This window comes from Nyctereutes procyonoides, unplaced genomic scaffold, assembly GCF_905146905.1.
Source record: "Nyctereutes procyonoides isolate TBG_1078 unplaced genomic scaffold, NYPRO_anot_genome, whole genome shotgun sequence".
Taxonomy (NCBI): Eukaryota; Metazoa; Chordata; class Mammalia; order Carnivora; family Canidae; genus Nyctereutes; species Nyctereutes procyonoides.
The window spans coordinates 22469996-22485376 of NW_026575024.1; the positions used below are offsets into that span (position 1 = coordinate 22469996).

At 42.2% G+C, this 15381-nt stretch overlaps 1 protein-coding gene across 3 annotated transcripts in view; it reads left to right on the forward strand.

The window, feature by feature from the left end:
* NDRG3 (NDRG family member 3) overlaps positions 1-14217 on the forward strand; it is a 78581-nt gene extending 64364 nt beyond the window's left edge. For 2 of the 3 annotated variants that reach the window (XM_055307105.1, XM_055307120.1), the window contains 7 exons: positions 1522-1587; positions 1710-1761; positions 5566-5613; positions 10088-10123; positions 10223-10274; positions 11477-11515; positions 12635-14217. In XM_055307105.1, the coding sequence (XP_055163080.1) occupies positions 1522-1587; positions 1710-1761; positions 5566-5613; positions 10088-10123; positions 10223-10274; positions 11477-11515; positions 12635-12816 (475 nt within the window). In that variant the 3' untranslated portion in view covers positions 12817-14217. The remainder of the gene's footprint in view (positions 1-1521; positions 1588-1709; positions 1762-5565; positions 5614-10087; positions 10124-10222; positions 10275-11476; positions 11516-12634) is intronic. The other variant, XM_055307114.1, reaches the window with a different exon arrangement.
* The last annotated feature ends 1164 nt before the right edge of the window (positions 14218-15381 follow it).

Genomic DNA, 15381 nt, shown 5'->3' on the forward strand with positions numbered 1-15381 from the left:
GTCTAAGAAGATAATGGACATTTGAAGGAGAGGGGAGGGTAAAATAAACTACTTCTTTGAGTGCTGTGTCATGAGATTGCTTTCATACTGTTACACCACAGTAAAAGAGGAAGGGCTATCAGACAGATAGGAAAGCAGCTTTCAAGGAAAATGAATGGGAGCACCTGGCTAGCTTAGTTGGTAGAGTGTATGACTCTTGATTTTGGGGTCATGAGTTCAAGCCCTACATTAGGTGTAGAGCTTACTTTAAAAAAAAAAAAAAAAAAAAAAAAAAAAGAATGAACCAAAGGCCATTTAGGGCACATTGAAATACCAATTGTAGTTTTAAGATGTTTAGAGATTTAAAAAAGTACCTAAGTTACATGCACACACAAAAACATAGATGTAGGGCAGCCCGGATGGCTCCGTGGTTTAGTGCCGCCTTCAGCTCAGGGCCTGATCCTAGAGACCCAGGATCAAGTTCCACATCGGGCTCCCTGCATGGAGCTTGCTTCTCCCTCTGCCTGTCTCTGCCTCTCTCTCTCTCTCTCTCTCTCTCTCTCTCTCATGAATAAATAAATAAAATCTTTAAAAAAAAACATACACGTAATATGAGGCAGGACAGAAAAATACGTGTAGAAGAGGCAAAGAATAGAAGTCCTAGGCCTTGATTCAGTTTCTCTTTGCTGACATCTTGTCATTGGGTAAAAGTAATACATGGACAACACTAATAAATTCTCTTTTGTTTGTGTACATTCCAAAACCTGTCACGTCTCCCCCAGTCTCTGAAAGAGTCGGATTTTTATTTTGGGACCAGGTTCTCCAAGGTTAAAACATACTCCTGCTAGTTTTCTGAGTACATGGGAAAAGATTGAGAAAATTTGTCAGCTGTAACTAACCCAAACTCACCCAGAGATTTTGAACCTCCAACTCCTTTCTTTGTATAACAGAGCCTCCTCATTTTCAGTTGAAATCAGAAAGGTTTGGTAAGCCTGGGTGGCTCAGCAGTTGAGTGCCTGCCTTTGGCTCAGGTCGTGATCCTGAAGTCCCAGGATCGGGCCCTGCATCGGGCTCCCTGCACAGAACCTGCTTCTCTCTCTGCCTATGTCTCTGTGTCTCTCATGAATATATATATTAGAAAGGTTTATTAAGTACCGCACTAAACTATGTTAGAGATTTTCTCCCCAAAAGTTCCCCTTCTTTGAAGGAATTTATTCCTATAAACTAGTTGGAAAATTAAACACCATAACTTGAGAGTTTCAGTAGCATTGCTATTGAGTTTTGAAGTTGCCTCTAAACTTCTGGCTGTTCCTGCCTCAAAACCCCTCAGGGCTGAGCCAGGAACCTCTTACCTGCTCGTACTACTCAGGATGCTCTGAAATGGTTACTCATGAACAAAGTGTAGAAGGGTCCCTTCCCTCATCAGGTATGAAGGAAAGGTAGTTCCAAATTCCTTGATATATTTTGGTTTTCACAACCAGGAAATAATCTTGAGTTGCCATGACTTTACCTGAAAAGGGTATTGCTTCCTTTGTTTTCTAGACGCAGAGACCTAGAGATTGAAAGACCCTTGCTGGGCCAAAATGATAACAAATCGAAGACATTAAAGTAAGTCCCTCAGTTTCCCTAGTAAGTTGCTAAGTATCTTTGTCTTTTATAAACTAATTCAGTATTTAGTGGAATATAGCTGCTATTTGCAGAGTGTCATGTCTTATTTTGCCTTTCCCCAGGTGTTCTACTCTCTTGGTGGTAGGGGACAGTTCACCTGCAGTTGAGGCTGTGGTAAGTATGTCCTGATGTTGTGAAGATAAATAAGATTAAACATAATAAAGTGTATACAGCACACTGCTGAAATACTGGAAACAATTGATAAATAGTAGTTTTTGTTATTTTTGATTACATATATCAAGGTTTGCGCTTTATTATCCAGATTGGAAAATGAATTCCTCATCAACTACTAGATTTCATTAGAAGGGATCGGTATTACCTTTGATTGCATTATGTGGTGCAGTTCACTTTGTGGCAAGTACTATGACTGAACACCATTTGTTTATTGTTGGATTTCTGACAGCCCTTCATTCAGCCTTCTGCAGCCACCAGATACAGCCTGGAGCTATATCAGGCTGGAAGGCTGCTAAGAGCCTATATGCTTTCCTCTGTCTCCTCCTCAAGTATATAATGCACTGGTAAAAATAAAACATGCTAATTGTAGAAAATATGAAAAAAAATTAAAATAGAAGGACAGGAGGAAACATCACAATCCTGTTACCCAAAGGTAAACTATTATTTTTCCTCTAACATACCCTGGGTGATATTAAACATACAAGGTTTGGGGACCTGGTTACTGATAGGATTTTTGATAGCCTTTTTCCACTTTATAAAGTCAGTAAATCTGTATAATGTTTGGTTTTGTAAATGTACCTTTATTTAACCTCATTCTCCAGTTGATTATATCAGATTTTGCACCATTAATAATGTTGTTCTTGAACATCCGTATTGAATTTTTTATCATTTCCCTGGGATAGATTTCTTTCTTTCTTTTTTTTTTCCTGGGATAGATTTCTAGAAGTGGAATTAATGTGTCAAAAATCATAAACCTTTGCAAAATTTTTGATAACATTTGCAAATTCCTTTCCAGAAAGGACATAGCAGTATGTGGGCACCAACAATGTATGAGAGAACCTGTTTCACAGCATCTTGTCCAACACTGGATTTTTAAATTTTATTAATAATTTAATAGATTAGGGATCCCTGGGTGGCGCAGCGGTTTGGCGCCTGTCTTTGGCCCAGGGCGGGATCCTGGAGACCCGGGATCGAATCCCACGTCGGGCTCCCAGTGCATGGAGCCTGCTTCTCCCTCTGCCTGTGTCTCTGCCTCTCTCTCTCTCTCTCTGTGACTATCATAAATAAATAAAAAAAAAAAAAAATAATAATTTAATAGATTAAAATGGTGTCCCACTGTTTTAATGTGAATTTTTTAATTACAAATGAAGTTGACAGTTGTTCATATGTCTATTACAATTACTATTACTATTAGTTTTTCCTACAGTATATGTAGTTTAAGTAGGTATCTGTGTGAGATTACGTTGTTTTCTTTGGCAGCCTTCACTTCTGCTCTTTTTAGAGAAAAAGGTTAGGGAGTAAGGCTTTTGGGAAAGGGAGTCTAGTAGCTAATCAGGGATGTAGCCATAGGTGAGAAGGCTTATGGGGCAGAGTAAGTGTAGATTGAGGTAGATGTGATTATATATTCATACCTCTCTGAATCATCCTGTAAAACATTTTGTGTTTGTTATAACATAATGGGATGGCTTTAGCACAGAGGTAAATGACCCTCAAGTCCAAAAAAAAAATTTCCCCAGAGGTGATAAAGTTATAGTGATGATCCCAATTCATCATGAAGGAGTTTTATAAAGCTCAGTCTTTTCTGGCTATAAAGATAGAGATACATGGTACAAAAATATCTATCAAAAACATTTCTTTAGGAGCACCCAACTGGCTCAGTTGGTAGAGTGCGCGACCCGCAACCCTTGATCTCAGGGTCATGAGTTTAATCTCTGCATTGGATATAGAGATTACTTTTAAAAAAACTTTCTTTTTTCTTCACAAACATATGACCTAAAAGAGGAAAACATTGTTATTTTTAGAAAATACCCTTAATTAGAATTTTCTAATAATCCTGAGTTATTTGTATAAATTTGCATGGACTTAAAAACAAGATTTCCAGTTCTTTTTCATGACTAGATAGATTGGCCAATACAGAGAAGGTCTTGTTTTTTGATTTCCTCATCTTCAGCATTTATAGATAAGAACTTCAGGAGCCCCATCTGTATCTCAAAGTAGATGCTCTTCTAGACAGATTCTAGCTTGTGAGAGCTAGCATTTTCTCCCAAAAATTGATAAGGATTAGAGGGTTGTCCATGCATAGAAGAGCAGGAAGGAACTCCTCAGGTTTTGGTCATTTTTGCTAACTATTCTTGCTCACTTATTCAGCCTCATTTTTTGAGCTTCTCCCTATTTGCTCAACACTTTGGGGGAATACAAAAAATAAATAAGATGGAGTCTCTGCATTTGGGGAGCTGGGGAAAGAGTGGACATGTCAAAAAAAACCAACCATTGCATTTGGCTTACCAGATATGAAGACTTCTTACAGATTTATAGAAATTACAAAGTGGTAAACCAAAGAAAGCATGATTTATAATATTAAATCCAGATGTGGAAGCTCATTCTCCCAGAAAATACTTGTTACATATTACTGTTCTAAGCACTGTTCTTTGGCAAGGATCCAGTTTTTAAATTCTGCAGTTTAGAGTTAATGATATTCTGTACTAAACTGGTACATTTGCTTATCACTGCCTGCATTGTCATTTGTGTAGAGCAAAAACTTTGGTTTGGTGATCCTCGCTTTTAGATCATCCCCTGATTATAGAAGAGTTTTGTATACCTGCCCATCAGCAATCCCCAGAGTTCAGCTGGATTACTGGTCCTTGCCTAGGTAATTTTAATAACTCCCTAACTGGCTCACTGCCTCTGTAGTCTGTCATACAGGCCACTGCTGGTTACTTTCCTAAAACAAATCCTTTTACCTCAGAAACCTCTGTGGCTCCTTGCCTTCTGTGGTCAGCTCCAGTCTGCCTCCCAGACTTGCCTTGCAGTGCATCTTCACACCACACTTCTGTAACCCCATATGTGCCCTGTATATCCACTTCACTTCTCCTGGTTCTTTGCTTATGCTTTCCCCCGACTCTGGAAGCCTTCAAACACACACCTCTTCTTTTTACCGTGTCTCTTGAAATCCTGCTCATCCTTCTGTATTCAGCTTAGTTGTGAAATTTTGAAGTGATGTAAGCCTTGTATGTTTTTACCCTTGTAGATTCCACACTCTTAGCAGTGTTTTGTATGTGTATGCTTGGCAAGCATGCGTAAAAAGAGAGATTTCGTTGATTAAATTAGCTGCAAAACATTGCTGAACCTAGAGGTTATCTCCCTAAAACCTTTTCTTTGAGGTCCCTGCCTTCATGGGTATAAGAGTTTAGGATACCAAAAATGTAAACACATAGGTTGTAATTCTTAATTATGATAACTGCTGTGAGAGGAAAAAAAAAACGTAGTAGTCAGTATTTAGGTGGAATGGAGAAAGACCTTGAGTCAGAAAACAGGGTGTGTGGAATGGCATACCCATGGTATTAGGGAAGGGGGAAGGGGACTGGGGATTGAGCTTGATCAGGGCCATTTGTGCTGGGAAGCCATCAGAACCCCAGTGGGTAAGGGCCATGGTCCAGTTAACATTTTAAAAAAGCTAACTGGTCCCCAAGTTATGTAGCCAATAGGAGAAATTAGATTCAACATATAGTTCTTTAAATACTCATAGCAGATTGATAAAGTGAAATTAGCCAGACTTACAGATTTACTCAGAAATAGTCAGATATCAAGTACATCTTATTTTGTATTTTGGTGATTTCTCTGGCTGATTCAGCCATCTCCAAACCAAGCTGTTGATTTTGGAAGATCATTCTCATGCCAAGCTATTTCTTATTTTTCTAGCAATTCGTAAAATTATTTTGTTGTTTTTTTTTTTCTTTTTTTAAGGTTGAATGCAATTCTCGCCTGAATCCCATAAATACAACTTTGCTAAAGGTAAGGTTCTTTCTTTCCTCGTTGCCAGTCAATTTGTGGGTAAATTATACATGGTTCAAATTATTCTATTTCTGATATAGTTGCCCAGAATGAAGGAAAGCTGCTTTCTCTCTCTCGTTCCTTTTTTTTTTTTTTTTAATTTCTTTTTCCTGAATGTATTTTCACTGTAGAAAATTGGAAAATAGGGACGCCTGGGTGGCTTAGTGGTTGAGCATCTGCCCTTGGCTCGGGGCGTGATCCCAGAGTACCAGGATCAAGTCCCAGAGTACCAGGATCGAGTCCCGCATTGGGCTCCCTGCATGGTGCCTGCTTCTCCCTCTGCCTGTGTCTCTGCCTCTCTTTCTCTCTCTCTGGCTCTCAGGAGTAAATAAATAAAATCTAAAAAAAAAAAAAGAAAAGAAAAGAAAATTGGAAAAAAAATTGGAAAATAGAGAAAAGTAAAGAATAAAATTAATGAAAATTACCCATAATCCTACCACCCCTACTACCACTCCTCTTTGGTGACAATATTGGTGTCGTGGGGTACCTAGGTGGCTCAGTGGATTAAGCGTGCAACCCTTTGGGCATAGAGTCATGATCTCAGGGTTGTGAGATTGAGCCCCACTTTGGGCTCTGTGCTAAGCATGGAGCCTGCTTGAGATTCTATCTCACCCTCTGCCCCTCTAAGATTTACATATTTATTCATGAGAGACACAGAGAGAGAGAGAGAGGGGGGCAGAGACACAGGTAGTGGGAGAAGCAGGCCCAATGCAGGACTCGATCCCGGATTGCAGGATCACACCCTGAGCCAAAGGCAGATAGATGCTCAACCGCTGAGCCATGCAGATGTCCCCCCTCCTCAACTTTTTAACATGAGCATTTTCCCATGTTATTATGAACTTCATTAGCATTACTTAATATTGTGAGAATTAAGATGAATGATAATTATTTACATGTTATGTCCCATTGTATTGATAAGAAAGCTTCCAATAACACTCTAATCCTGAGGGTGGGTATATTTTCTTTCTCTTAGGGCAAATAGAGAGCAACTTTTATACTGAATTTCTAGTTGGTGTCAGGTTTCTCTCCCCCTTTTCATTATACCCCAGGCAAGAGTGTCAACCTTGCTTTTTCTACAGCCTGTAGTAAAATGTCCAGAGGTCTGACACCCTGATTTGAATATGGATTACTGTACTTAAATGCCAGATCTTATGTTGTTTCCTGCTACTTTCTCAGCCTGAAAACCTCTGCTTTCTTCTCTTTCTCTTTGAAGTGCTTGAAAGGGAGGTGCTATCACCAGAAGCAGGCCAAAGTTCCTGGAAATAGAACATGAGGTTAATGCTCAGAGGTGACAGAACACAGAATGTTCTGAGGTCCAGGTGGTTGATGAACTGGACCAAAACAGGGATGTTATTAGCATATGGTTTCAAATAGTTTTTCACTACAGATTTGAGTCAGTATTCTGAAAGCACAAAACCGAACTCTGTAGTAGCTATAGATGTAGTTATTTCTGGGCAGAAGGGCCTACCACAACAGCATAATTGAACTGACTCTCCAACTATTTGATAGGCATCAGACTTAGAAATAGTCTCTCCTAATATTCTCTCTCTGCATATGTTGTTTTATATCAGATTTTGGCTCCTAAGCTTCATGAAAATACAGCCTCTTCCTGTTAATTGTGTTTTATACTTCAATCAGGGTATATATTTGTTCCTGATATTATTTGTGAAATTTTAAGGGACTGTTCCATTGACCTCAAATTCCTGTGCTTGCTTTGGCATTCCCATGTGCTAAACAACAGTCCTCACCTCAAAGAAAGTTTTCATGCTAGCAAAGAGAAACAATGGTTCAGGGCAGCCCCGGTGGCGCAGCGGTTTAGTGCTGCCTGCAGCCCAGGGCGTGATCCTGGGGACCCTGGATCGAGTCCCACGTCGGGCTCTCTGTATGATGCCTGCTTCTCCTTCTGCCTGTGTCTCTGCCTCTCTCTCTCTGAATAAATAAATAAAATATTTTAAAAAATCTTTTTTAAAAAAAGAGAAACAATGGTTCATTTTTTTGAGAGAGAGAAAGCACGATTGAACTCTGGTGGGGCAGAGGGGGAGGGAGAAGGAGAATCTTTTTTTTTTTTTTGGTAGGTTTTTACTTATTCTTCCAAGTGAATTTTAGAATCATCTTGTCTAAATCCCTATAGACTCTTTATGGATTTTTATTGGAGATGCATTAAAGAGATTTATTAGCTTGGAGAGAATTGACATCTTTACATTATTAGTTTTTCCCTCTAGGGGCTAAGTATGTTTTTCATTTATTTAAGCTTCCATCAAGTCCAAGAAGGAGAATCTTAAGCAGGGTCCAAGCTAGCTACATGGGGCTTAATCTTAAAACCCCTGATATCAGGAACTGAGCTGAAACTAAAAGTTGAATGCTCAACCAACTGAGCCACCCAGGCGCGCCTATATATATATATATATATATATATTTTTTTTTTAAGATTTTATTTTATTTTATTCACAAGAGAAAGAGAGAGGCAGGCTCCTCACAGGGAGCCCAATACCGGATTCGATCATGGGACTGAGATCATGCCCTGAGCCAAAGGCAGATGCTCAACCACTGAGCCATCCAGGCGACCCATCTCCTATACCTTTTTTTTTAAAATTCCAGTCAGCTGGGGCAGCCCCAGTGGCCCAGTGGTTTGGCACTGCCTTCGGCCTGGGGTGTGATCCTGGAGACCGGGGATCAAGTCCTATGTCAGGCTCCCTGCATGGAGCCTGCTTCTCCCTCTGCCCACCACCATGAATAAATAAAATCTTTTTAAAAATAATAATAAAATTAATAAATGAGTCTTTAAAAAAAGGGGGGTGCTCCTTGGTGGCTCAGTCCATTAATGCATCTGCCTTCAGCTCAAGTCATGATCCCAGGGTCCTGGGATTGAGCCCTGTATTGGGCTCCCTGCTCAGCAGGGAGCCTGCTTCTCCCTCTTCTTCCCACTTGTGCTCTCTCTTGCTATCTCTGTCTCTCAGATAAACAAAATCTTGAATAAATGAATAAATAAGAAATGTGACTATTTGGGGTCCAGTTAAGTGTCTGACTCTTGGTTTTGGCTAGGCTCATGATCTCGGGGTTGTGGGATCTAGCCCCACATCAGGCTCTGAACTTTGTGCAGAATCTGCTCGGGACTCTCTTTTTCTGTACCGCTCCCTAAAATAGTTTTTTTAAAAAAGGCTTAAAATTTCATTTATTTGACAGAGAGCGTATGCACATGCACAAGCAGGGGGACCAGGAGAAGGAGAAGCAGGTTCCCTGCTGAGCAGAGAGCCTAATGCAAGGCTCGATTCCAGGGCCCTGGGATTGTGAGCCAAAGGCAGACACTTAACCGACTGAGCCATGCAAGCGCACCTAAAATATATAAATCTTTAAAAAAAAAAAAAAAAAAACAATCTCTTGGGGCACCTGGGTGGCTAAGTCAAGCGTCCAACTCTTGATTTCGGCTCAGGTCATGATCTCAGGGTTGTGAGATTGAGCCCTGCCCTGAGTGGAGTCTGCTTAAGATTCTCTCTCTCCTCTCTCTGCCCCTCCCCTCAACACCATTCTCTCTAAAAAGAGAGAGAGAAATGCAAATTCTTTATTCATTAAAGATTTTATTTATTCAATTTTATTTATTCATGAGAGACACAGAGAGAGAGAGGCAGAGACATAGGCAGAGGGAGAAAGAAGCAGGCTCCCTGTGGGGAGCTTGATACGGGACACGATCCCAGGACCCCAGGATTATGACCTAAGCCAAAGACAGATACTGAACCACTGAGCCACCTAGGTGTCCCAAGAAATGCAAATTTTAAATCAGAATTTCAAGGGCAGAAACCAAAGAATCTGAGTTTTAACAAGTCTTTTAGGTAATTACAATGTCTACTTACAAAACACTATTCTAGAAATCCTTGCACAGGTGAGAATAACCAGCTGTAAATATTTATGAGTGAGAGACAGCCTTACCAAATCCAGCTTTGAGAGGAAAGTAGCTGACCAAGTGAGTTGGCTAAATTCGGCATCACCATCTGATTGGAGAAATCCCCTGAGGTGTAGAATGAAGATAATATAGGGTTCAAAGGGAACTTAGGAAGCATGGAACCCTGAGAAGTTAGGGTCATGCTGTTTGAGGACCCTGAAAGTAACATTCTTCAGTTGGGGGGAGAACCCTAGTTGAAGATGGTGGTTAACTTCACTGTCGCCCCTAATGGAGGATTCCCAGTCTGGGCTTGAAGACCAGGCTCTGCATCTTACTGATTAATAAGTATTCAATAATCTTTTCATATTTACATCCCAAGTTATTGCTAGGATGTTTTTATATAAGGGTGCATTAAGGAAATGTACACTTGGTTGCAGTTACACATTAAGTTTAGGAACCTAAAATTCAATCCTGTTCTGTTTGAAAGGACTCATGGATTTTCAGAGTATGTCCCCTAAGTGTAAATACCAGGTGACTTACATATTTTTCCTCTTTTAGATGGCAGACTGTGGTGGACTGCCCCAAGTTGTACAGGTAAGGAGGGAGTTTGTTTTTTTCTTTTTTAAAAAACACTCATTTGATTCTACCACTTTGCCTGTACAAAGATTAATACCTTCTTATTTTGTCTCCTAGCCTGGAAAGCTCACCGAGGCCTTCAAGTACTTTTTGCAAGGAATGGGCTACAGTGAGTAGAATAAAACTTTCTAGCAAAACTCTAATGATAATGGGATCATTTTGACATCTGGGGAGCCCACATTTCTCAGGGCATAACCTCTGCTAGCCAGCCTGCAGTCAAGTAGAAACCAAAACGTTTATGGAGCATTCATGTGTGCATATACATAAGGTGAGCTAATTCATATTAAGCACTTACCTTGTGCCAGGCATTCTGTGCAACCTTAAGAGGTAAGTTCTGTTATTAGTCCCATTTTCTAGAAGAAGAAACTGAGGCTCAAGAAGAGGCTAAGCACATTTCCAGGTAACAATTCACTTGTAGAACCCTACCAGTCTGATTCCAGAGCCCCTGTTTTTAGTCACTGAAGCTTAAGCTTTCCTAAGCTTCTGAAACTGAAATTATGATTTGCCTTTGAACTCAGCTGGTAATGACTCCTGGCCTAGAGAAACATAATGGAGACTTCAGAATAAAGGGTAGTGCCCTCAGTTACATCTGCCCCGCCACAGAAAATGAACTTCCAGAGTAGTTTAGAGGGAGTCCAAGGATGTGTCCGTATCATGTGCCACTGTCCTGGTCTCTTGTATTGTAAGACCCCTAAGCTTTCTCATTTGTCACAGACTATCCACACTTGCTCCTTCCTTGGAATTTTTAAGAAGAAAAACTCTTGAACCCAGGTACAGAGCTCTTTACCCAGTAGGGTGTTTTTTTGTTTTGTTTTGTTTTTTTCCCTGTCTTTGGTGTAAATGTGAAAAATGGCCTTTGGACAGCTGCCTGGGCAGCAACTGACCCCTGGGTACAGCCTTGTGCCTGGCAGGCAGACTGTGTATGTCTCGTCTAGAGCGGCTGTGTCATCCCCATCTGTGAGCCACTACCAGCCGAGCCCACAACCACGTCTCTCTGGCTCACTGGGAGGAGAAGTCCCTCTCCTAGCCAGTTCTCATCCCTTTCCTAGGAGACAGCTGATCTTTCAGTCCATTTCTGATCCAAAACAGATGGCTGTTTATAGTAGAGGGGAAAACAGTTGCCCTCAACTAGTTGAGAAAAGTAACATCTGAGATGCTATCTCACCAATCAGCCTCACCTCTCTGAGACCTTAAAATAAAACTTCATCCCCGGCTTAGAATATTCTGTCAGTGTTTATTAGGCAGCCAAGGTTGCCACTTGGCACTCTTGGGTCACTAACCTGCCTTTTCCTGTGTCCATCCTGCTTCCAGTCCCGTATGTGCAGCTCAGTCACCTGAGCACCGAGCCAGGTACATTCCTCTGTGCTGGCCCCGCCCCTGCCTCCCAGCCACCCTCTCCTGGCTGCATTGGCTGCCTGCAGCATGTCCGCGGTTTTCCTGTGCAGTGAGAGCCCGATAGAACGTGGCTCATTGTGCCCTAAGAGGGTTAGCCTGCAGGTCCAGCCCTGGTTCCCCAGGAAGAAAAGAGCGGGTTGTAATAGCCAGGCTTCCTCTTATCATCCAAATCCAGGGTCACAGCAGTAGCTGAAATTTTGTAGGCAGAACCCCTCTTCTACCACCACATACTGATCCTGGCATGAACCCCAGACACAGGAGTCGAAGGGCAGCCTTGCTTCTAAATAGGAATGTCAGAACCTGTGCCTAGAAAACTCAGCAGTTAACAGGTGATGGCATCTTTTGATCCCAGCATTGAAATGACAGCTTGGGGAGTGGCCGGTGCCTCAGGAAGATAGGCAGGGAGGTTATGCCAGGTAAGACCATGTCCTGGCCAACCTGGAAGGACTTTGAGGTCAAAGCACTAGTAGGACAGTAGTCTGAGTGAAACACCCCCTGCCCAGAGCCTTTCCCTTGCAGGCACCCTGTCTGTACCTTGCTGCCTGCATAGAGGTCAGCACCGGGCTCACCTGCCCTCCCCTGTACCCACACTGTTGTATATGTCTCCTCCCCAGGTAGCAAAGGTAGCCTGTGGACACGGATGGTAGTCTTGTTGTATCGGGCTTGCACTGTGTTTGTGAAACACTTTCATACTTGTGTGGTTCGTCTTTCTTTTGGTTTAGTCTTGCATGCACTGCAGGTTTTGGTTTCCTATTCGGTTTCCCAAAGCCTTTCTCCTAATCACTGTATGAATGGCGTGGGCATAGCTAAGAGGCTATACTCTGGACTTAGGTTTCCCCATGTTCTTCTACGGACTAGAATCAGCCAAGATTCCAACCAGATCCAGAAGATTAAAGCAGCCTTGCATATAGCCATTTACCTAAGCAAATAATGCAAAGTGGAGATGGCTATGTCTTGTCCTGGATCTCACCTTAAATGAGTTGGGAAAGCTAAACAAAGCCTTTGGTAAAATTTCTGGATTAACTAATCTTAGCCAGGGTACCATCTTCTAGTCTTCTTGGTTCTTTCTTACAGTACCATCTGCCAGCATGACCCGGCTCGCCCGATCACGAACCCACTCAACCTCGAGTAGCATCGGCTCTGGAGAAAGTGCCTTCAGCCGATCTGTCACCAGCAATCAGTCAGATGGAACTCAAGAATCCTCTGAGTCCCCAGATGTTGTGGACAGACACCAGACCATGGAGGTGTCCTGTTAAGCAGATGCTCCTCCCCTGGACCATGCAAGTCCACCCTCTTTCAACCAACCACTCCATAATATAACATTTCATCCAGCAAACTGGCATTTATCTTTAACTCCTGCATGGCCACTGACACTCTGGTATCCTGGATTTATCATTCTCACTGCCTGCCCCCCCCTCCTTTTTGTATGTACCAAGGACCACTTCCTTACCATTACTGTAACATTCTAGCATCTTTATCTGATCAGATTTCCATATCTTCTCTTGCCAGCTTTTCCTCGTGCTTTCCCAACTACGTATCTGACAAGATTCTTTGATCCTGATGTATGTGTGTGAGCACGCGTGTCTGTGTTTGTGTGTGCATAGTTCTGTGATTTTAGATGTGCTTTCTTGTAGAGCTTCTGCAAAGAAAACCCAGAAAACTAAAAAACAAAGGGGAACTTTTTTTTCATTTTCAATGGTATTTTTAAGGGAAATATACAGAACAGGTTTCTAGGTTGGGTAGGCTACTGCATTCTCTTTTGGTTCCAAATTGGTCAACAAGATTTGCAAAGTAACTTCAGCAGCTCTGAGGAATGTGGAAGATCATGCTTACTGTTGATTGTGACCAATAGAAGGGAGCCTGTTACATAGAGAGGCAGGTAGGGTGACCAGCCACCTCCTTCTGTCCAAATGCATTCACATATGTTATTCTGTAAATAAAAGGGAGGGATATATTCTTTTAGAAGCCCATAAATGATGAGATTCTGATGCAACATGAAGTTTTTCCTAAGAAGTGAATGTGGCTTCATCACAGCACAGGAAAGTGGAAAACAAAATGTCAGACCTCTGTTCTGCCAGAGCAGAACTGCTGTCACTGCAGCATCTTATCTTACCAGATAGCCACTAGAAGTGCCTCCTGGGTCTGTGATGAAGAATGTTTCTCCACCCCTCAATCCTCTGAAAAAGGAGAGGTATGGCCTGAAAATTATGTACATAGGAACCAGCTGGAGGAAGAGGTACAGACCTTAACAGAATGTCATGCATCACAGGCATAGCCTTGACTTCAGTTGCTTTGTAAGTGAAATTGGTACAGAACCCATTTCTCAGAAAGATTCCTGACAGTTCTTAAAGAAAAGAGTGAAGGGGCCAGTCTATAAAGGCAGCATGTGCAGGTATAATTGGTGTTTGGTGGACTGCTGTGTGAGGGGCTGCAGCCAGCCAGAGTATTGCTGGGAGGAGGATGAAACCAGCCACCACATAGCAAGGGCCCATCTCTTAAGGGCATCAGATGTAAGCTCAGGGTTCCACAGTTCCGAATCTTAGGGAGGGGCTTTTCAGACATAGTATTCGCTTTCTGCTGAGATAGGGAATGCGTCACTCTGCCAGAGTACAACTTTTTACAGATTATTAAATAAAGCTGTATATGTCTCATTGTTACCTGATTGCTGGTGTTATTTCTCTCAAGCCATGAACTGGGGCTCGGGGTGGAACCAAGTTACTGTATATGGGCCTCGTACTGGACATTTTCACATACTTGGTCATTATCTCACCCAAGAAGAAATTAAGACTCCAGATAAATAATTTGCCCAAGGTCATACCAATAAACCCATCTAAGATTGAACTCCAAATCCATTAGATACATCTCTATTCCCCTCAAGCCAAAAATCATGAGAAAACAGATCATGCAGTTTCTGACAAAGGAGGAAAGCTAAGGTCTTGGAAGGATGTTCCACATTTCAGCTCTGCCATCTGTGTAGGGTTGCTGGGTCCCACCGTAATGTAGTAATCTGCAACCAGTTGCCTGGGTTCCTCAAACAGACCAGACTCTGTTTCTCCAGAAATGGCTGTCTTTGTACCCACCAATGATATCAGGAGACCACCACCTTGGGTCAATTTTGAATGCTCCAGGGGCTACTGCTACTATTTGTACCTCAAGGTTGCTGTGTCTCTGGGAGCTACTTGTAAAATGACATGGACCCTGCTCATTCTGAGAAAGGAGATGAAGCAAATGCACAGGACAGGTATAGGTCACCAAGTTGAGTTCCAGACAATACATCATAATAGTTCTTTTTTTTTTTTTTTTTTTGTGATAGTCACACACACAGAGAGAGAGGCAGAGACACAGGCAGAGGGAGAAGCAGGCTCCATGCACCAGGAACCCGACGTGGGATTCGATCCCGGGTCTCCAGGATCGCGCCCTGGGCCAAAGGCAGGCGCTAAACCGCTGCGCCACCCAGGGATCCCTCATAATAGTTCTTGAGCTGGAAGGTGATTGATGGTCACAGTTGCTCTTAAAACCCACATCAATCCAGCCACCATGGCTATATCTGACATGGCTGGTCACCTATTTTCCCACCGTAGCCTTGTGCCTAGAGTCCATCCCCTCCTGACTACACCAGACTGGTCCATACCATACTTTATCTCTTAATTTTCATTTCCTTTCTCCCTGTTCAGTCTAAACACACTTGGGTGTCTGCCTTATGAGAGTCAAGGAAGTGGCCAGGTAGACTCTACAAGACCATTGTGTAAAGCTTTTCCTTTTAAATCATCTTACCCAGTTCTCATGGCACCCCCGCAAAGTGGTCAGGTCTGTTTTACAGA